Source organism: Lithobates pipiens, unplaced genomic scaffold (genome assembly GCF_037356315.1).
Source record: "Lithobates pipiens isolate NorthernLeopardFrog02 unplaced genomic scaffold, aLitPip1_a1.2 Scaffold_27, whole genome shotgun sequence".
In the NCBI taxonomy this organism is placed as follows: Eukaryota; Metazoa; Chordata; class Amphibia; order Anura; family Ranidae; genus Lithobates; species Lithobates pipiens.
In genome coordinates, this window is record NW_027507788.1 from 15,622,674 (window position 1) to 15,643,781 (window position 21,108).

At 48.1% G+C, this 21,108-nt stretch overlaps 1 protein-coding gene across 1 annotated transcript in view; it reads left to right on the forward strand.

Moving 5' to 3' along the window:
• LOC143933102 (uncharacterized) overlaps positions 1–21,108 on the forward strand; it is a 117,321-nt gene that overhangs the window by 27,742 nt on the left and 68,471 nt on the right. Inside the window, exons 4-5 of the mRNA XM_077456042.1 lie at positions 3,080–3,211; positions 17,656–17,766. Of these exons, the coding sequence (XP_077312168.1) occupies positions 3,080–3,211; positions 17,656–17,766 (243 nt within the window). The remainder of the gene's footprint in view (positions 1–3,079; positions 3,212–17,655; positions 17,767–21,108) is intronic.

The window sequence follows — 21,108 nt, forward strand, 5'->3', positions numbered from 1 at the left end:
TTCAAATGAAATGTCCACACACCATTGTCCGATTACTCACCTGGTAATAACTTTTTTTGCTGGTTAATACTTTACACTGGGACTCTGCTAAAATCGGAAGTGTGATTTCAAACAGAAATGGGAATAAAGAACATTCTTTTTGATCTGAAGCCCATCTTGTACATTTTATGTCTGTGTGAAGAACTTTGGAGGACAGCAAGAAACTCATATTTAGGGCCCATCTGGTTACTAAGATGATACAAGAGAATGTCTGATACTGTCAGTAAAGCCTGTGTTTGTGGAGCTGTTCTGTAATGTTGAAGATGTTTCCCCACTTATCCAAGGTCCAATGGAGGTTGGGAACATTCCCCAGCATTTATAGCTTCAAATATGTGTCACCTTAATCAAATCACACCTTTGTTACACCTTCATCAATGTAATATTATTAAGAAACAACACAAATACCGCATCTCTCAGTTTTCATGGCACCATGGATATTGGGTTATGTAATTAGAGCAGTGTGGTTTCACAGACTCACACCCCCCATGTTTTTGGACAATCAGAATTTTCCTTGACACATAACATGACACCATGGCCATGGAATTGCCTCGTTAGCACTGGTATGATGATCACATGACTTTGTTTATAAAAAAAAGGTTAGGGTTACTGTAAGAGTCCATTCACACAGGGGCAACACGACTTCCAGCGCGACTTTTGGAGGCAACTTGGACACGACTTAAGTATGAATAACAGCTCGACCTGGAGCGACTTTAACAAGACTTGGGGCAACTTACAGCACAAATTTAAGTCGCCCCAGGTCAGGCGACTTTGGCCGTGGCCAATCAGAGCATAATCAGCTTTCGAGGGGGAACTCCACGTCAAATTTTAAATAAAAAACCGGCATGGGTTCCCCCTCCAGGAGCATACCAGGCCCTTAGGTCTGGCATGGATTTTAAGGGGAACCCCCCTACGCCAAAAAACGGTGTGGGGGTCCCTCCAAAATCCATACCCTTATCCGAGCACGCAGCCTGGCCGGTCAGGAAAGGGGGTGGGGACGAGCGAGCGCCCTGCGGCCCCCCCACCCCAAAGCACCTTGTCCTCATGTTGATGAGGACAAGGGCCTCTTCCCGACAAACCTGGCCGTTGGATGTAGGGGTCTGTGGGTGGGGGGCTTATCGGAAACCAGGAGCACCCTTTAATAAGGGGGCCCCCAGATCCCGGCCCCCCACCCTATGTGAATGAGTAAGGGGTACATTGTACCCCTACCCATTCACCTGGGGGAAAAAGTGTCAATAAAAAAAAAACACAACACAGGTTTTTAAATTAATTTATTAATCAGCTCCGAGGGTCTTCTTCCGACTTCTCCGCTCTGTTTGGCCTCTTCTCCCGGTGTCTGGCCTCTTCTCCCACTCTCTGGCGTCGTCTCCCGCTCTTCTGCCGGCTCCTCCACTATCTTCTTGTAGCTCTTTTACTAACGGAGGAGCCCGGTCTCCTCCGTCCTTCTTCCTTCTTCCCTCTTCCCTTTTCTCTCTCCTTTCTTCTTCCAATGTTGACACGACACTCTCTTCCGCGGTAGAGTCCCGGTACCATAAGGGGTGGGGTCACCGTGTGACATCACCCGGTGACCACGCCCCATACCTATATAAGTCGCCGCACACATCGCACAAGCCATTACCATGGAAGAGAGCATTGTTTCAACATCGGAAGAAGAAAGAAGAGAGAAGAGGGAAGAGGGAAGAAGCAAGAAAGATGGAGGAGACCCGGCTCCTCTGCTAGTAAAAGAGCTACAAGAAAATAGCGGAGGAGCCGGCAGAAGAGCGGGAGACAACGCGGGAGAAGAGGCCGAACACCAGGAGAAGAGGCCGAACAGACAGAAGAAGTTGGAAGAAGACCCCCGAAGTTGGAAGAACACCCCACGGAGCTGATTAATAAATTACTCTGTGTTGTGTTTTTTTTTATTGACACTTTTTTCCCCAGGTGAATGGGTAGGGGTACCCTTACTGATTCACATATGGTGGGGGGCCAGGATCTGGGGGCCCCTTATTAAAGGGGGCTCCCGGATTCCGATAAGCCCCCCACCCTCAGACCCCGACAACCAACGGCCAGGGTTGTCGGGAAGAGGCTCTTGTCCTCATGAACATGGGGACAAGGTGCTTTGGGGTGGGGGGGCCGCAGGGGGCCCCCCTTCCCCAAAGCACCCACCCCCCATGTTGAGGGCATGCGGCCTGGTACGGTTCAGGAGGTGGGGGGCGCTCGCTCGTCCCCACCCCCTTTCCTGACCGGCCGGGCTGCGTGCTCGGTTAAGGGTCTGGTATGGATTTAGGAGGGACCCCCACACCTTTTTTCCGGCGTAGGGGGGTTCCCCTTAAAATCCATGCCAGACCTAAGGGCCTGGTATGCTCCTGGAGGGGGAACCCATGCTGTTTTTTTATTTAAAATTTGGCGTGGAGTTCCCTCTCGAGAACTGATTATTCTGTGAGAGAAGCGACATTGTCGCGTCAATATAGATGGACATCCAACTTGGAGGTCCATTCCATTCAACTTCCATTGAAATCAATGGGTACAATTTGCCTAGAAGTCGGATTGAAGTAGTACAGGAACCTTTTCTGAAGTCGGAGCGACTTCAGTAGTGTGCATTAAGACAGCTCTCATTCACTTACATTGATTTTTCATGTAGCGCGACTTGAGGCGACTTGGGGCGACTTGAAGTCGGATCCAAAGTTGCCCCTGTGTGAATGGAGTCTTATGGTTCATTATTATCTACTCTCATGTTCCCAGCTAACGAGGGGCCTTTTCTTCATACAACAAAAAGGTCCAGGATAGTTGAATTGGTCTTCTCTATCCCTCATGAGCCATTTAAAGCCATTACACCCTTAAAACACACCCAAATTTCGGCCCTAATGCATTTTGGCAACATCTCAACAATACAAAAACTGATGTTTAAGGGTTAACCTAACCCAAAACCTGCTGAGCTTACATAGAGCCATAAAATAATGATCTGCTTAATTATTAAGACTTCAAAATTGTCTTTGAAGAATACTTTTGTATCATACTTATGTTTTTTTTTTCAAAAAAAACTAACATTATCATGTTCTAACAGTGCCAGCTACCAGTTCCGAGGCCAATGGACTTGTTTGCCCATCATGCCAAAGCTGGTACATGTGTGATCAAAAGACGAATATACAATGTACTGGCAGTGAGCAAACTTGCATTTTTCAACCTTCCCTTTCAGGTATTTCAACATTATTTTATGTTTGTGTGTATTTATTTACTTTAATTAAAAAGCATTTGACATGAAAATACATTCCCAACCACATCAAAATTAGTCTTTCACCCTATCAGTGCTTTTCAATGATAAAGATGCATGAGGCTGCCAACTTTTTTTTTGGAAAAGCTTCTGTCCTTCAGCTGTATTGTCCCAATGACCATCGGATCGGTCTGCCTCCATGACTCACTTTTCATTGCTAGGGGGAGGTGGCCAAAGCCAGTTCCATCCAATGCCTAGGGCAAGAGGAGAAGGCAAAGGTTCAGGGGAATGTGGTGGGTCAATGTTTGTGTATATGTTGGAAAATGGAGGCAAAATGGACATTCATGGTACAGTATGGACGTACACAATGAATTTAGAGAAATATAAATTTATTATATAACAAATATTTGTAGTTAAAAACATAAACAACTGTATACTAAACACCGGATGCTACTCATTATAGGCACCCAATTATCTGACGCAGTCAAGTAGCATTTCATATGCTGTCTGTATATGTTGGTGACACAGACATTCAGTTCTCTAACAGTGTATTGATCAACACTTCCTTCTGACACCTCTGATTGTGGGAGGGAGTTCCACATCTTTAACGCTCTGACTGTTATAAAAGCCCCTACACAGTGTAAGGTTAACCACTTCTCATCCAACTTCATTGAGTGGCCACGTGTCTTCTTAAGTGGCCGGATACTGAATATTTTTTTCCCAATGCTGGGATCTCCATTTAAATATTTGTATATTGCGATCATTAGGGATGGCCGAACGGTTCGCCCGGCGGTCAGTTCGCAGCAAATTTTGCCTGTTCGCGATTCGCCGGATCGGCGGACTATTGCTGCTGTTCGACCGGCGGACTTATGTGTTTACAGTGTGAAAGAACTTTGACCTATGATGACACATCTATCATGGGGTACAGGACAGCCAATGGAGACATTTCAGCACATGAACAATTGGACATTCCCCCTAACTTATAAATAGACCCGATCCGGTGGCCATTTTACATTCTTTCGTATGTCACTATAGGGAGAGGTTGCTGTGTTTAGCAGGGAGAGACTGCAGTGACCCAAATCGCCAGCTATTATGATATAGGTCCACAATATATAGGGTTGTGGTGCACTACTGCTGACTGCTGCCCAATTCTGCGGCAGTCCTTTATCAGTGTAGGGACAGAGGTACAGTCTGCTAATCACTAGCTACTAGTTCCACAAAGGTCCTTATAAGGACTGGTATAGGTCCACAATATATAGGCTTGTGGTGCACTACTGCTGACTGCTGCCCTATTCTGCAGAAGTCCTTTATCAGTATATGGACTGAGGTACAGTCTGCTAATCACTAGCTACTAGTTCCACAAAGGTCCTTATAAGGACTGGTATAGGTCCACAATATATAGGGTTGTGGTGCACTACTGCTGACTGCTGCCCTATTCTGCAGCAGTCCTTTATCAGTATAGGGACTGAGGTACAGTCTGCTAATCACTAGCTACTAGTTCCACAAAGGTCCTTATAAGGACTGGTATAGGTCCACAATATATAGGGTTGTGGTGCACTACTGCTGACTGCTGCCCTATTCTGCAGCAGTCCTTTATCAGTATAGGGACTGAGGTACAGTCTGCTAATCACTAGCTACTAGTTCCACAAAGGTCCTTATAAGGACTGGTCTAGGTCCACAATATATAGGCTTGTGGTGCACTACTGCTGACTGCTGCCCTATTCTGCAGAAGTCCTTTATCAGTATATGGACTGAGGTACAGTCTGCTAATCACTAGCTACTAGTTCCACAAAGGTCCTTATAAGGACTGGTATAGGTCCACAATATATAGGGTTGTGGTGCACTACTGCTGACTGCTGCCTATTCTGCAGCAGTCCTTTATCAGTATAGGGACTGAGGTACAGTCTGCTAATCACTAGCTACTAGTTCCACAAAGGTCCTTATAAGGACTGGTATAGGTCCACAATATATAGGGTTGTGGTGCACTACTGCTGACTACTGCCCTATTCTGCAGCAGTCCTTTATCAGTATAGGGACTGAGGTACAGTCTGCTAATCACTAGCTACTAGTTCCACAAAGGTCCTTGTAAGGACTGGTATAGGTGTACTATTTGGTGTGCAGTATATAGTTGTGTAATACACGTATAAAATACTTGCACATATAGAAAGCATAGTATAGTGTGTTTCCACTGTGCAGCATTGTGACTGCTGAGCGGTTCTGCAGCGATACTACAAAGAGTGACAAACGCAATAAAAAAAAAGTATTATAACTGGTGTGATAGACCAGTGGCCCCCAAAAACAACAGATTGAAGCGGGCTGTTATATACCTTCTTCCACATACATACTGCACTTCTCTAGAGACTTTTGTCACAGGGTCATTTGAAAAATGACAGGCAGAGGAAGAGGCACGCCCTTCCGCAGGGGTGGTAGGGTTAGGGCAGGAGCAACAGGCTTGAGCCAAAGTGGCAAATTGTAGAACGTGTGTGCGATTACGTCAAAGGAAGCACCAGACTTGGTTGAGTGGCTCACTCAGCCTTACTCTTCTGCACCCTCCTCATCCTCTCGATCTGCACCCTCTTCTTCAATCTCTGCTATGTGCACCCCCAAAGACACTACCACCATATACCTTCTGCTTGAGTCACAGGAATTATTTTCCGATCCATATCAAGACATTTCCGATGCGCAGCCACTCTTGGCATTGGATCAGGAAGAGGAGGTAGCAACAACCGCCACTCAGCAGTCTGACGACAGTACCCAGATCAGCCCAAGGAGGAGGTTGGGCCCCACTGTTGCTGCCTACTCCGAGATCTCTAATTATAGCGGTGGGGAAGGTGACGTTGAAGATGATGTGTCTAGTGATGTCACATGGGTGCCCACAAGAGAGGAAGAGAAGGGGAGTTCAGAGGTAGATATGGACCAGCAGATAGGGAGGAGAAGCAGGAAGAACTTAGATTGCACAGGAGGGACAAAGCAGACTGCGACTGTATCAGGAGCGAGTCATCAACCATGTACGGTCACATCTGGCACTCCCAGGACACCGGCACATGGCTCTGCAGTGTGGGCTTTTTTTAACGTGTCCGCTGCTGACAATAGTGTTGCCATCTGCAATCTTTGCAGTCAACGCATAAGTCGCGGTAAGCCCGACACTCACCTAGGGACGACCGCCTTAAGAAGGCACATGAGCTGCCATCACCGAGCCCAGTGGGAGCAACGGAACACACAAAGCCACACTCCAGGCTCTCACCGTCCAGCCTCGTCTTCTACTTCTCCTTCTCCTCTGTCCTCACAATTGTCCTCCACTCCACCTTCCATCACGCCAAGCTCATGTTTTTCTGCAAAAAGGCAGGCTTCCGTGGGCCTAATGTTTGAGCGTAAAAAAATGATGACGCCGGATAACCCTCTTGCCCAACGGTTGACCGCTGGCTTGTCAGAACTGATTGCCTGCCAGCTACTGCCATATAAACTGGTGGACTCGGAGGCCTTTCAAAAATTTGTGGCCATTGGAACACCACAATGGAAGGTCCCAGGAAGGAAGTATTTCTCACAGAAGGGCATCCCAGAGCTATATGGCCATGTTCTGCGGCAAGTGAATGTATCTCTGGCACACAGTGCCAGTGCCAAGATACATCTGACCACAGACACGTGGTCTAGCAAACACAGGCAGGAAAGGTATATCACTTTTACTGCCCACTGGGTGAACCTTCTGACGGCCGTCAAGCATGTAACCCGTGGCACCCGTGTAGATTTGGTTTTACAGCCGCGGATTGCATGCAGGCCTGCCTCTTCTTCTCTTCCTCCTACTCCATCCTCCTCTCTCTCCTCCTCAGCTGACTCCTCCTTTTCCATTGCTAGCGTCTCTTCTGCTGCGCCGCCCAATCCCAGAACCTATCCGACATGTCAGGTGAGACGTTGCCATGCCGTGCTGCGTCTGTTGTGCCTGGAAGCCAAGAGCCACACTGGCCCGGCACTCCTTTCAGCTTTGCGTTCACAGGCAGATCAGTGGCTAACACCGCTCAATTTGACAGTTGGTAAAGTGGTGTGTGACAACGGTGCCAATCTGCTTAGCGCATTGAAACAGGGCAAAATTACGCACGTGCAATGCATGGCACACGTCTTAAACTTGATCGTGCAGCGATTCGTTGTCCAATACCCTGGGGTCCAGGACATCTTGCGGCAGACAAGGAAAATCTCGGCCCATTTCAGAAGATCTTACACGGCCATGGCTCTCCTTGCTGACATTTAGCGGCGACACAATCTGCCGGTCAGACGTCTTATTTGCGATTGCCCAACGCGATGGAACTCAACCTTCTATATGCTTGATAGGCTGCTCCAGCAGAAACGTGCAGTTAACGTCTACCTGTAGGAACTCTGCGGCAGAACAGGTTCTGGGGAGCTGGGTTTTTTTTCACCATGCCAGTGGCTGCTCATGCACGACGCATGCAGACTTCTGTGGCCATTTGATGAGATCACCAAACTGGTCAGTCGCAGCCATGGCGCCATCAGTGACATGGTACCTTATGCCTTTTTTATGGAGCGTGCATTGCGTTGTGTCATTGATCAAGCTGTGGAGGAGCAGGAGCGGGAAGATGAGGAAGTCGCAATGCTGGATGAATTCCCAAGGGTGGCTACTCTATCTGAGACAAGTCAACAACAGGAGTCTGAAGAGGAAGAGCAAGAAGAGCATGCTTTAAACCTTTCTGGGATCCCTGTTGTGCGTGGATGGTGAGAGGTTAACGAGGAGGACGACATTATCCTGGATGATGAGCAGGAGCCAGGCCACCACACCGCTTCCAGTTTAGTGCAAATGGGGACCTTCATGCTCCAGTGTTTTAACATGGACCCCCGTAAAAAAAGCATAAGGGTCAAGGACCAGTACTGGGTGGCAACGTACTTAGACCCCCGATACAACCACAAAATGGCGGAAATGTTACCACCGTCACAGAGGGCTGTCAGAATGCAGCACTTCCAGGCCTTGCTTCGAGAAATGCTGCATTTTGCTTTTGCGTGCACTGGCAGAGAAGCAATTCCCACTCCCAGAGAAGGAGTTGCGGGTACCAATCCAACAGCGCCTGCAAGAAGAGGCCGATTTGAAGATGTGTTGGTGACTTCTGATATGAGGTCATTCTTTCAGCCTACCCATCGACAGGTGTCATCCAGATCGAGCATCAGGGAATGCCTAGACCGACAGGTGTCCGTCTACATCGGGTTAATGGCCGATGTAGACGCTCTGAGGAGTGATGAACCCCTGGACTACTGGGTAGGCAGGCTTGACCTCTGGCCAGAGCTTGCCCAATTTGCAATGGAACTGTTGGCTTGCCCCTCATCCAGTGTCCTGTCCGAAAGGACGTTCAGCGCAGCAGGGGGGATCGTGACCTATAAGCGCACTCGCCTAGCTCACGACAGTGTTGACTACCTCACATTTATAAAAATGAATGAGGCATGGATCTCGGAGGAATTCAACACATGTGACCAGTAGACCATGTATATCTCTATAAACGATTTATTTAATCGAGCACACAGACCTTGTTTCTAGATTTGGCTCACTTCCTTGTACAAAAAAAGCACACCGTACTATATGCCCGTACCCTCCTGTTTGAAGAGGTTGAGCGGTGTCATATTTTTTGGGCCCAGCAGCAAGTTGCTGGTATCAGTGCTGCTGTTAGTGCTCTCTATCTCGGTGCTGGTGTCAGTGCTCTATATCACGGTGCTGGTGTCAGTGCACTCTATCACGGTGCTGGTGTCAGTGCACTCTATCACGGTGCTGGTGTCAGTGCTCTATATCACGGTGCTGGTGTCAGTGCTCTATATCACGGTGCTGGTGTCTGTGCTCTATATCACGGTGCTGGTGTCAGTGCACTCTATCACGGTGCTGGTGTCAGTGCACTCTATCACGGTGCTGGTGTCAGTGCACTCTATCACGGTGCTGGTGTCAGTGCTCTATATCACGGTGCTGGTGTCAGTGCTCTATATCACGGTGCTGGTGTCTGTGCTCTATATCACGGTGCTGGTGTCAGTGCACTCTATCACGGTGCTGGTGTCAGTGCACTCTATCACGGTGCTGGTGTCAGTGCACTCTATCACGGTGCTGGTGTCAGTGCACTCTATCACGGTGCTGGTGTCAGTGCTCTCTATCACGGTGCTGGTGTCAGTGCTCTCTATCACGATGCTGGTGTCAGTGCACTCTATCACGGTGCTGGTGTTAGTGCTCTATATCATGGTGCTGGTGATCATCTCCTGCACCCTCTTCATAGCCTACCCTGACCTTTCCTCTCCTCCATTGCCTTCATGCGCTCCTGAGTCCTGAATTGTCAGAATTTCACATATAAAAAAAGAATGCTTGTAGTTGTCGATCCCAGATTCACTTCATACATGTGTTATGTCAGTGGCCATGTGGTGGGACTATGTGTGCACAGCTAGTAATTATTTTGTGGCTGGAAATATGACCTGTAGGTTTTGAAAATTCGCCTGCCATTGAAGTCAATATGGCCCGCCGCAAACTTTGCGGTTCGCGAACTTTCGGGCACACTCGCGTTTCGCGTTTGCGAAGCGTCCCGTCGGAAGTTCGTCCATCTCTAGTGATCATGTCACCTCTTAAGCATCTCTTCTCCAGGGAAAATACATTTAGTATGTGTAGCCATTCCTGATCACTAAGATCCTCCATCCCCTTTTTAGCTTTGTTGCCCTTTTTTGCATTCTCTCCTGTTCCAACACATTCTTCCTAAGGACCGGTGACCAGAACTGAATGGCATACTCAAGATGTGGCCGGACCAATATTGTGCACTGCCTATCACAGGATATTGCCCTTTGCACCTGGTCAAAATGGTTGGCTTGAATCCTCCACTGTGGCTGCTCCGGTACAACCTGAGTTGCAGGCCGCCCCTGCTGCTGTGCCAATCTCTGTGCAGGCAACCGCCTTGAGTATTACCTCTATAAGAGGTATGTCTGGTTCCGCTCCACTTCCCCAGTGATTTGGGGGGCGATCCAGTTCAATGCAGAGGGTTTTTCAACCAGGTTGAGATTTACTTTAAAATGCTGCCCCAGGCGTTTCCCACGGACAGAAGCAGAGTAGGTTTCGTGATATCTTTGCTTTATGAGAGAGCCTTGGCCTGGGCAAACCCTCTATGGGAGACGCAAAAACCTGTTACCCTGTTTTTGTGGCCTCCTTTAAAAGGGTATTTGACGTTCCCGCACGCTCCGCTTCTGCTGCCAAGTGCCTCATGTCCATCAAACAGAGTACGAGAACTGTTGCCGACTACGCCATTGAATTCCGTACTCTGGCAGCAGAGGTTGCTTGGACCAATGAGGCCCTCGTGGCTGCTTTTTCTCATGGTCTCTCAGATTCCATCAAGGATGAGATAGCAGCCCGAGATATACCCACTGAGCTGGAGAGCTTGATCTCGTTTTGCCATCCTCATTGACTCCAGACTCAGAGAAAGATCTTCTTTGAAAGAGCGCTTGCGGAAGCCTCCTGTACGTTTGCCTCTGAGCTTTTCAGTCCCACCCGTGCCTCCCTCACCTCCCATGCCTCCTGGTACCGAGTCAGTCAGTGAAGATGAACAAATGCACTTGGGCTTCACGCGTCTCTCTGCAGATGAGAGAGCCTTTAGGAGGAGGGAGAGATTGTGCCTTTATTGTGGCCAGTTAAGTCACTTTTTGAAGTCTTGTCCTACCCGTCCAGGGAACGCCCGAACCTTGAGGCCCTTTCATGGACAGACCTTAGGTGGCGTTGTTTAGTCCCCAGTTATCCAGAAAGATAAGCCCCTGGTTTCGGTCACCCTTTCTTGGGCTGAGTCGCCCATGTGACTCATGAGACAGTTCCTTGTCCATGGCCATAGGGGCTTTTCACCATGAGATAATCCAATTCCAAGTTATTTCCTCATCCAGGTTTCCACTCGTTATTGGTTATCCTTAGAGGCACAACCCTTCTTTTGATTGGCTCCGTGCTGAGGTTCTCTCCTGGTCACCACAATGCAGTGAGACATGTTTCCTGAAGGTATCCAAGGTCCTGTGCACCTCTTCACTCTCCTCCCTGCCGAAGGAGTACCGTGATTTTAGCGATGTCTTTGACAAAGGTCAAGCCGGTAGTGTGCCTCCACACCGGTCTTATGATTGCGCAATTGACCTTCAACCTGGTGCCATAACTCCTCATGGCCGGGTTTACCCTTTGTCGGTCTTGGAGGATAAGGCCACGGAGGTGTATGTTGCTGACACACTTTCTCAAGGTTTCATCTGTAAATGCTCGTCTCCTGCTGGGGCTGGTTTCTTCTTTGTGAAGAGGAAGAGCGGTGAACTGATTTATTATAGGGGTCTCAATCCTGTCACGATAAGAATGCTTACCCGATTCCATTGATTACACAGTTATTTGACCGCTTCAAGGGAGCAACGATTTTCACGAAGCTTGATTTAAGAGGGGCATACAATCTGGTGTGGATTAAGGAGGACGACGAGTGGAAAACTGCGTTAAATACCAGAAGATGAGTACCTGGTAATGCCTTTTGGCCTTTGTAACGCCCTGGTAGTTTTCCAGGAATTTATTAACGTGTCCTCTGAAATTTGTTGTAGTTATGTGTGGTGGTTTATCTCGATGATATCTTCATATTTTCCAAGTCCCTGGAGAGCCACCACACAGATGTCTGTCGTGTGCTTCAGAAACTAAGAGAGAACAATCTCTATTGTAAACTGGAGAAGTGCGAGTTCCATCGTGAACAGGTTATATTCCTGGGCTATGTCATTTCCACTGCTGGTTTTTCAATGGACCCAGAGAAACTTTCGGCAGTCCTACAGTGGCCTTGACCCGTGGGTTTATGTCCTCTGCAACGTTTCCTGGGCTTTGCCAACTACTATTGGAAGTTTATTTGCAACTTCTCGTCTCTGGTCAAGCCCCGGACTGATATGACCAGAAAGGACGGTAACCCACAGAGTTGGTCTCCGTAGTCCATTAAGGCCTTTGAGACTCTCAAGGCTGCCTTTGTTTCTGCTCCTGTGTTGGCACATCCTAACCCTACGTTGCCTTTTATCCCAGAAGTTGATGCTTCTGAGACTGGAGTTGGCGCCCTTCTCTCTCAACATCCTAACTCTGAGAGCGCTATGCATCCGCGTGGCTACTTTTCCAAGAAATTGTCACCTGCTGAGTGAAATTACGAGATTGGCGACAGAGAGCTGTTAGCGATCATTTTAGCCCTGAAAGAATGGAGACATCTCCTTGAAGGGACCACTGTGCCTGTTCTCATTCTTACTGACCATAAGAATCTCACATTCTTGTTTGAGGCTAAGCCTCTCTCTCCCAGAAGGGTGCGATGGGCTCCTTTCTTGTCGAGTTTTAATTACATTGTCTTATTCTTACCTGGTACTAAGAATGTAAGGGCTGATGCCTTGTTACGACAATTTTCCTACACTTCCAAGTCGGAGTCGGTTACGGTTCCTGTGATTCCTCCTGATCGTATCTTGGCTACGGTTCGCACCAGTCTTACATCTCCTTTGGGTGACAAAATTCTTGGTGCTCAGGTCCATGCTCCTCCTGAGAAACCTTGTGACCTCTGCTTTGTCCCAGAGAGTCTCCGTACTGCTGTGCTCCAGACTTACCATTCTCCCAAGGCAGCTGGCCATCCTGGGAAGAATCAACTCATTTGGGCCATTTCCCAACAATTCTGGTGGTCTAGTCTACGGGCTAATGCTACTGCCTTCATAGCTGCCTGTTCCGTGTGTGCTCAGAGTAAGACTCCACGACACTTTCCAGTGGGCCTCCTACAACCCATACCCAATGGAGAGAGGCCCTGGACCCGCCTGTCAATGGATTTCATTGTGGAGTTGCCCAACTCCCAAGGCAACACTGTTATCCTTACAGTGGTTGACCGGTTCTCAAAGATGTGTCATTGTATTCCACTTAAGAAGCTGCCTACTTCTAAGGAGCTGGCTTCCATTTTTGCTCGGGAGATCTTTCGCTTACATGGGCTACCCAATGTGATCGTCTCGGACAGGGGCAGTCAGTTTGTCTCCCGGTTCTGGGGATCCTTTTGTGCACAGTTGGGAATCCAGCTTGATTTCTCTTCTGCATTTCACCCGCAGTCTAATGGGGCCGCAGAGTGAGCCAATCAGTCCTTGGAGCAATTCCTACGTTGCTATATTTCTGACCACCATAAAAACTGGTCAGACCTATTACCATGGGCAGAGTTTTCTCACAACAGTGCCTTGAATTCTGCCTCCCGATTGTCTCCATTTATGGTGAATTATGGTTTCCAACCTTCCATGTTGCCTGGCTTGTTTGTTCCGCAGAGTATTCCTGCATTAGAGGAGCATCTCCGTGGTCTTCGTTCCACTTGGGTACAAGTCCAGGAGGCCTTGTGTCATGCTAATGATAGGTACAGACTCCATGCTGACTGCAGATGCCTGCGCCTTCCTAACAGGTTGGGGACAGGGTCTGGCTGTCATCTCGCAACCTCCGACTTCGTGTTCCCTCACTGAAGTTTGCCCCTTGGTTTTTTGGGCCTTTCCGTATCCTTCGCAGGATTAACCCAGTGGCTTACGCGTTGGACCTTCCTCCTAGTTTGTGCATCTCAAATGTGTTTCATAATCTCCTTATTGAAACCGTTGGTCTGCAACTGATTTACCACCTCGGTACGACGTCCTCACCCTATTCAGGTTGAGAACCATGAGGAGTATGAGGTACTATCCATTGTTGACTACCGTAGGTTCCGTGGGCGCATACAGTACCCGGTGCATTGGAAGGGGTACGGTCCGGAGGAACGCTCCTGGGTTTCATCCTCGGACGTACATGCCCCTGTCCTCCTCCGAGAGTTCCATAGACGTTTTACCCCCAAGCCCGGTGGCCCTCCGAGGGAGAGGGGTCATTGAGGAGGGGGTAATGTCAGGGCTGGCTTAGCCCTTCCTTCTTTGGGATGGCTGCTCAGCTGTCGGCTAATTTCCAGCTCTCATCTCTCTGCACAGTTACCCAGCTGTTCCTGATCCTGTTCGTCTGACCTGCCCACTTAAAGCTGTCCAGCTCACTTCGTCTCTGCCTTCGCCTTGGTCACATCACAAGAAACAATCTCCTGCAGTTCTGTTTAAAGACTGGCTTGCTGACATCCCTTCTGGCTCCTTATCCTGCTTGCTGTTGCTCCACTTGGATCCCTGACTTCTGGCTTGGCTGATTACCCAATCTGGTTATTGAACTCTGGACTTGCTGACTACTCGATCTGGTTACTTGACTCTGGCTATGCTTTGACTGCGCTTACTCCATTTACCTTTTTATTTTTTATTAATAAACAGGTGTGATTTAATTGTACTTCTGTCTCGGTCTGGTTCATGGTTTCTGACAGTCTTAAACTGTAGTAAACCCAGCTTTTGAACTTGTACCTACAATTAAGCCTATAATAACACTTATCTGTAGGTACAGTGAATATCTCCTAAACTTGTGGTGTTTAGTAGATATTCATATAGAAAGCAGCAAGTGACGTCACTGTTGCAGGGATGGCATACTGCTTGGTTGTATTTCTCCTGGGGACGAGCGCAGTTCATTCTGCACTTTTGTGACCCATTTTTAGCCGACAGCCAGCTACAGCCCGCTGTCAGCTGAAATCGCTCAACAGGTCCAGGCTGTGGAAAGATCCTCACTTTAAAGTCAGGATTCACCCAGATGCCTTGACCAGTGAGCCGCTGAGACCCTAAGCCAGCTGCTCCTGCCCCATCCACAGCCTGGCATTCCAGAAAGCTTGGGGGGGAGCAGAGCCAGGGACTGACAGTCATCACTCTTTGCTCACTGAAGGCTGAGAACGGAGTAATCAGTGGTCTTTGCAACATTGGATCAATGCTCCATTCACCTAGGTAAATATAATTTAAAAAAAACCTCTTTTAAAGGAGAGAAAATCCCCCTCTCCCTCCTAAGAACCCTCCGAAAGCAAAGATTCCCACTGAAAAATATCTCCCTCCCTCAAATATCCCTCCAAAAATTAAACCCCCCGGTCTCTAAACCGATCCCCCAAAGCAAAAATATTTCCCTCAGTCAACAACGTCTCCCCCAGCAAAGATTCCTAATTATGAAGAAGATCTCCCTTCATCCAATCAAACTCCCTTCCCAGAAGCAAATCCCTGTCATTAACCGCCCCCTGTAAACTTTAATACAAGGAAATTCCCCCCTTCTCCAAAAGCAAACCCACCCCCCTTTCCTAAACCCCCCTACCAAAAGAAACTCCCCCAAGCTGGAATTCTCACTTCCTCTTTCCCAAAATAGACAATTGATGTTTCCCCACTTACCAGACCTCAGATTCAGCATGGCACAGAAGCAGGATCCCAGTCTCCCTTTGGCTGTGTCATATGATACCTCAAGGAGGTGTCTAGGAGTTCCCTCAACCCTGCACTGTCAATTTCTGGCATCTGAGACCTCGCAATAATATCATGCATATCAGGGGGGCCCCTTATTAAACTGAGGGGATGGGGCACAATAGAAGGGGGACTGGCTGCTGCACTCTGAAACTCTGATTGCTTCTACTGTGCTAAAGCTGAGACTAAACAGCAGGGGCACTGTCTGGGCATTTTGCCAGGATGCTCTGGGAAGGGGGGATGAACACCCCTGACCCCCCCTTTATCTACGCCCCTGAAGACAACTGGCTTCTCATATGATTTCATCTACTTGTGATTGATTGCTTCCAGACCATCCAGGGATTTGCCTTTCCAGTGGTTTTCTCTTGGAGTGTTTTTGGTAGCCTGTGATGTCACATCCGGGTCACCACCTGCGTCACCTCTGGTCCCTGGTTATCTGCAGTCTGATCCTTGAGGGGCACCGGAATTCCCTCTGTTCATCAGCAATCACAAAGGTGACATCCAGGATTAGTTACCATCAGCTGGTGCTCAAAAATTTTGGTCGGGCCCAAACAAACTGAAAAATTCTGAAAAAAAACCCCATTAATTGCAGTCTCACTGTGCCCATCAAATGCAGCGACTGTGTCGATAAAATGCAGCCACTGTGCCCATCAAATGCTGACACTGTGGCCCATCAAAAAGTGCCACTGTGCCCCATCAAATGCCGCCACTGTGCCAATCAAAAGTTGCCACTGTGACCCCCCCGCCTGCTCGCTGTCTGCCCAGGACTTACCCTGTCTTGGTGGCAGGTCAGGCAGCAGGTGATGGCGGTGAGCTGTGGGACCTTGCAGCAGGTCAGACACGGCGAGCTGTGTCCTCCATGAGGCTCGCGTGCCGGTCGGGACCCCCATGAGTCCGATTGCTGGTCCCGCGGACTCGATTGCTGCGGGCATACCCGCTATCAGCTCACGGGGCGGCTGAACGAGGAGATGCCGTTGTAAACAGTATCTCCCCGTTCTGCCTAGCAACAAGTGACACTGATCTCTCCTCCATGTGATTGGAGCAGAGATCAGTGTTCACTAAAACAAAGCCCAGCCCCCCCCAGTTAGTAACACGCCCCTAGTAACACTTAACCCCTACACTGCCACCCACGAGTTAACCCCTTTGCTGCCATTACTAGTAAAAAGAATAAAAATTAATAAAAATGCCATAAAACTATCCCCTATTTTGTAAACGCTATAACTTTTGCGCAAACCAATCAATAATCGCTTATTGCAATTTTTTTTTTTACCAAAAATAGGTAGAAGAGTACACATCGGCCTAAATTGAGGGAAAAAAATGTTTTTTTATATATATTTTTGGGGGATATTTATTATAGCAAAAAGTAAAAAATAATGCATTTTTTTCAAAATTGTCGCTCTATTTTTATTTATAGCGCAAAAAATAAAAACCGCAGAGGTGATCAAATACCACCAAAATAAATCTCTATTTGTGGGGAAAAAAGGACGTCAATTTTGTTTGGGAGCCGACCACGCAATTGTCACTTAAAGCGACGCAGTGCCGAATCGCAAAAAGTGGTCTGGTCTTAAGCCAGCAAAATGGTCCGGTCTGAAAGTGGATAATGATACATTCTTTTTATTATTATTATTATTATTAATTTGTTCTGTTCCATTTGTTTAGATGTGGTATTTGTTATTTCAGATAATTCGTAACTTTGGATAAATTTGAAAGGAAATTCCAATACCTATCATTTAATAGTTAAGTTATTATTTTAGATTTTCTAATTTTTCAGGTTTTCAAATTTGTTTTTTTGAATTTCCGTATTACCGATTTCTTTCTAATTTCCTGAAATTTCAGATTTTTATAGAATTTCTGAATTTCCGATTTTTATCAAATTTCCCGAATTTCTGATTTTTTTCAAATTTCAGATTTTTTTAAATTTTTTTTTTCAAATTCCCGATTTATAAAAATTTTTTTTTTCAAATTCCCGATTTAACTAATGATCCAAAAACAAAAGCGAAAAAGCAAACGAAATTAAAACAAACACATTTTTACCTGGAATTCTTAATTGACGGTGATTTTACTTGTTACCTGAAATTGTTTCTACATTTCTGAGATTGGTTTGTTTTCTTCAGGAAGTGTGATGGGCTGCGGAACTTCAACCCTCTGTGATGTGGCAGACTATTCAAATGATTTTGTATCAATACAATTTTATTGCTTTCCTGCAACCAGCAGCACTGCAACAGGTAAGAAAAAGACTAATCCTTTGTGCCTATGAAGGTTCCGATGTGCGGAGGTCATGGTATATCTAGTAGTAGTTAGTTGCATTTAACTGGACTTGAGTAACGTTATAGATGTTTTGCAAATCATTCAGGCAGCCCCTTCAGGACATACCCCAGCCTCAGCCACCTTCATAGGCGTGTGCAGAGGGTTTGCCTGGTGTGACCGGGCACACCCTAATCACTACATGCAGTTAGTGGTGGTCCATCCATAAGGGGCGCAAGGGGCACCGCCCCCCCAGTCAATGCGTCCGTGCATTTTTTCGAAGCACGTGATTAGAGCCGGAGGCACTGCGCCCTGAGCCCACCCAGTTGTGTGACAATTGTGATTGAATTTTCATTATCGCCGCACTGATCCTCCTCCTGGCCAATCAGGAAGCAGGTCTTGTGACCCCTCACCCGATTGGCTGAAAGGACAGGCGATCCTATTGGACTCCTAGGAGGAGTAGGGGGGAGAAGCTGCACAACAGAAGCGGCCTTTATGCAAAAGAGGAGGAGAGGACACTGGAGCCACTGCCCACCATCTGTAGGAGCCAGCAACGTGCCCATAGGAACCCGCAACGTGCCCATAGGAGCCCGCATTTCACCCGTAGGAGCCCGCAACCCACCCATAGGAGCCCACAATCTGTCTGCCGCCTGCCGACAGTAGGAGCCCGCAAACTAAATGGGGTAATTGCCAGGGATGGTCGTTTGCACTGCACCCCGAGCCCACCCACTTGTGTGACAATAGCAAATGAATATTCGCTATTGTCTTCCTGATTCTCCTCCCGGGATAATCGGGAAGCGGGTCCTGAGACCTGATTGGCCAAGAGGAGAAGCACGGGCCTCCATTCTCCTTCCTCCCACGTCATTCAGGCACGCCTGACACTTTGGCTCGGCTCCCCTGGTCTCCGGTCCCGCTTTCCGCCTCCTGCAGGGGTAAGTTCAGGGCTGGTGGGGCAGGCGGACGAGCGAGCGATGTGAGGGGGGGGGACCAACTGACCAGGAAGGGAGTGGCTATTGTTTTGTTTGCCTAAGAATCCCCCCAAAATACATACATGTCACAAAGGCCAGGTTCACAGTTGTGCGGCTGCGGTTTCCAGCCTGGGGTCCGGTGCGATTCAGATCCAAATTTTTGCCTTAATTTGCACCTGAACCGGACCCAAAACACGCACAGGACCCTTTTGGAATTCACATCGCGCCTGCCCCGGACATGTGTGAACCGGCTCCATTGAGAGTTGTTCACAGTCGCATGCCATGCGAATTGGACACGATAAAAAATCCAATTCACACATACACTATATTACCAAAAGTGCTTCTGGAAGAACGGTCAAACATTCCCATAGACACACTCCTAAACCTTGTGGATGGCCTTCCCAGAAGAGTTGAAGCTGTTATATCTGCAAAGGGTGTGGCTGCACTACTGCTGATCTCCTGAGCTCCAGTGAGGCCTACTGATCCAGGGAGCTTGATTACTCCCTATACCCAGAGTGGATACAGGAATCTGGGGTGGACCCAGGGGAGGATCCCCCGGATGGCCAGAGTACCGGTCCTCCCATACCAGTGTTTGAGGACCTGGGAAATGGCCCAGCTAAAGGTGAAAGCCTGTCGGCCTACAGAAAGAAGGTCTGCGCTAGGATTGCGAGAATCGCCTAGGAGGAAGAGGTTTTGGCGAAGTTAAAGTTGGATTTCAAGCATAAAAAAATTACAAATGACCGGCTTCACAGCTCTAAGAGAAGACAGATGCGGCCTGAGTTGATGGCTTTGGAGGCCAAAGTGGAAAAACAGAGTCGGCTGGTGGCCACATTAAAAGAAACCAGCGGTGCTTTCAAGGAGAAGTATGGCAATGATGATCGCTTCCGTACAATGCGCAGAGGGGCCATAGAGGCCAGTGGAGGGCAGGCATCACCGGAATGTGAAGAACCAAGGTCAGTGCAAACCAAAAACTTTTCTATGGGCTTGGACTGTGTTTCTGGCCAGCATGCTGGAAAATCTTTGCATCCCGTGCCAAGTATCAATATGCCGGCAGAAAATGGAGAAAGCTCTGGTGCACAAGCTGCAGGTGATCAGCAGTCAAATGTTTTGACTGGTAATCTATCATCAGGCCAAGGAAGTTCTGTGCCCTTCTCACTGCAGCAGGAGGCTATGGAGCAAGATGATCCATCTGAGCCTGTGAAGGGAGCAGGTATGTTAAAGCTAATCTCAGAAATGGAATCGCCTTTGCATGGTTGCAAGTGTGCCATGTCTGAATCATCTGAGGATGAAGAAGAGGATAATGATGTCCCCCCAAAACCTTTGAAACATCAGGTGACAGAAAAATCTGTTTTTGTTCATGACTTGCCTGTACAACATAATGGAGGTGTAGTTCCTATGGATGGTGCAGTAGAGGGCAGCGGAGAGCAAGTGCATCTCCTGGCTGAGGCTTCCACCTGTGTACAGCCAGTCAGTGAAGGGTGCGCGGACTCTGCTGTGAAGGGTGCGCGGACTCTGCTGCGAAGGGTGCGCGGACTCTGCTGCGAAGGGTGCGCGGACTCTGCTGCGAAGAGTGCTGATAAGGACATCTCCACTGTTGGTAACCCTTTAGTTACTGGTAATGAAGTAAGAACTACCAAGGGTAATGTAAATATTTCTTTGTCAGAAGTCTCTACTCCATCTGTTCCTGACAATAATGTTATTACTACTTTATCTAAAGTGGGGTCTGTAACTAAAAGTGATGTACAGGATGTTGCAAGGAGTGCGATTATTTCCTATGCTGCAGCGCTGGCTGCACCTGTCCCGAGGGTGAGTAGGGCCAGTTATTCTGCAGTCACTAGGGGTGATGTGAGTGAAGGTCCAGCTAATCTAACACCATCTGGTAGCTCCTTTAAATGCCGCAATGTGGTCCAATTGAGGTGGAATGGAGAAGGCCCCCCCCCCAAATAGGAGAGATGTGGTGGACCGTATTCTGGGGATGGGTTTCAAAGCGGAGGAGATTTTTGCACTTATCAGTCCGGTTGGGTCATATGAGTATGATCTCTCCTTTGTCAAGGCGGAAGGGTTAGATGTCTTTTGGGAGAGGTATGAGCAGAGGTGGAAGGAGTCCCCAAGATGGGCAGGTTTGTCACCAAAAGTAATTTCTCGCCAGCCATTATATAAGAACGTCACCATTCTAGTACGAAATGAGTCCATTCCTGCTGCGGATCTGGTGGTGTGGTTGGGGAGATATGCGGATGTCCAAGCCCCCTTGAGGAAAGTTGTAGATGATAGGGGGATATGGACAGGAGGATGGACAGTGTTAGTAAAACTGCATGTCACGGGTAATGTTGTTAAGCAAATCCCTTTGTCTGCCTT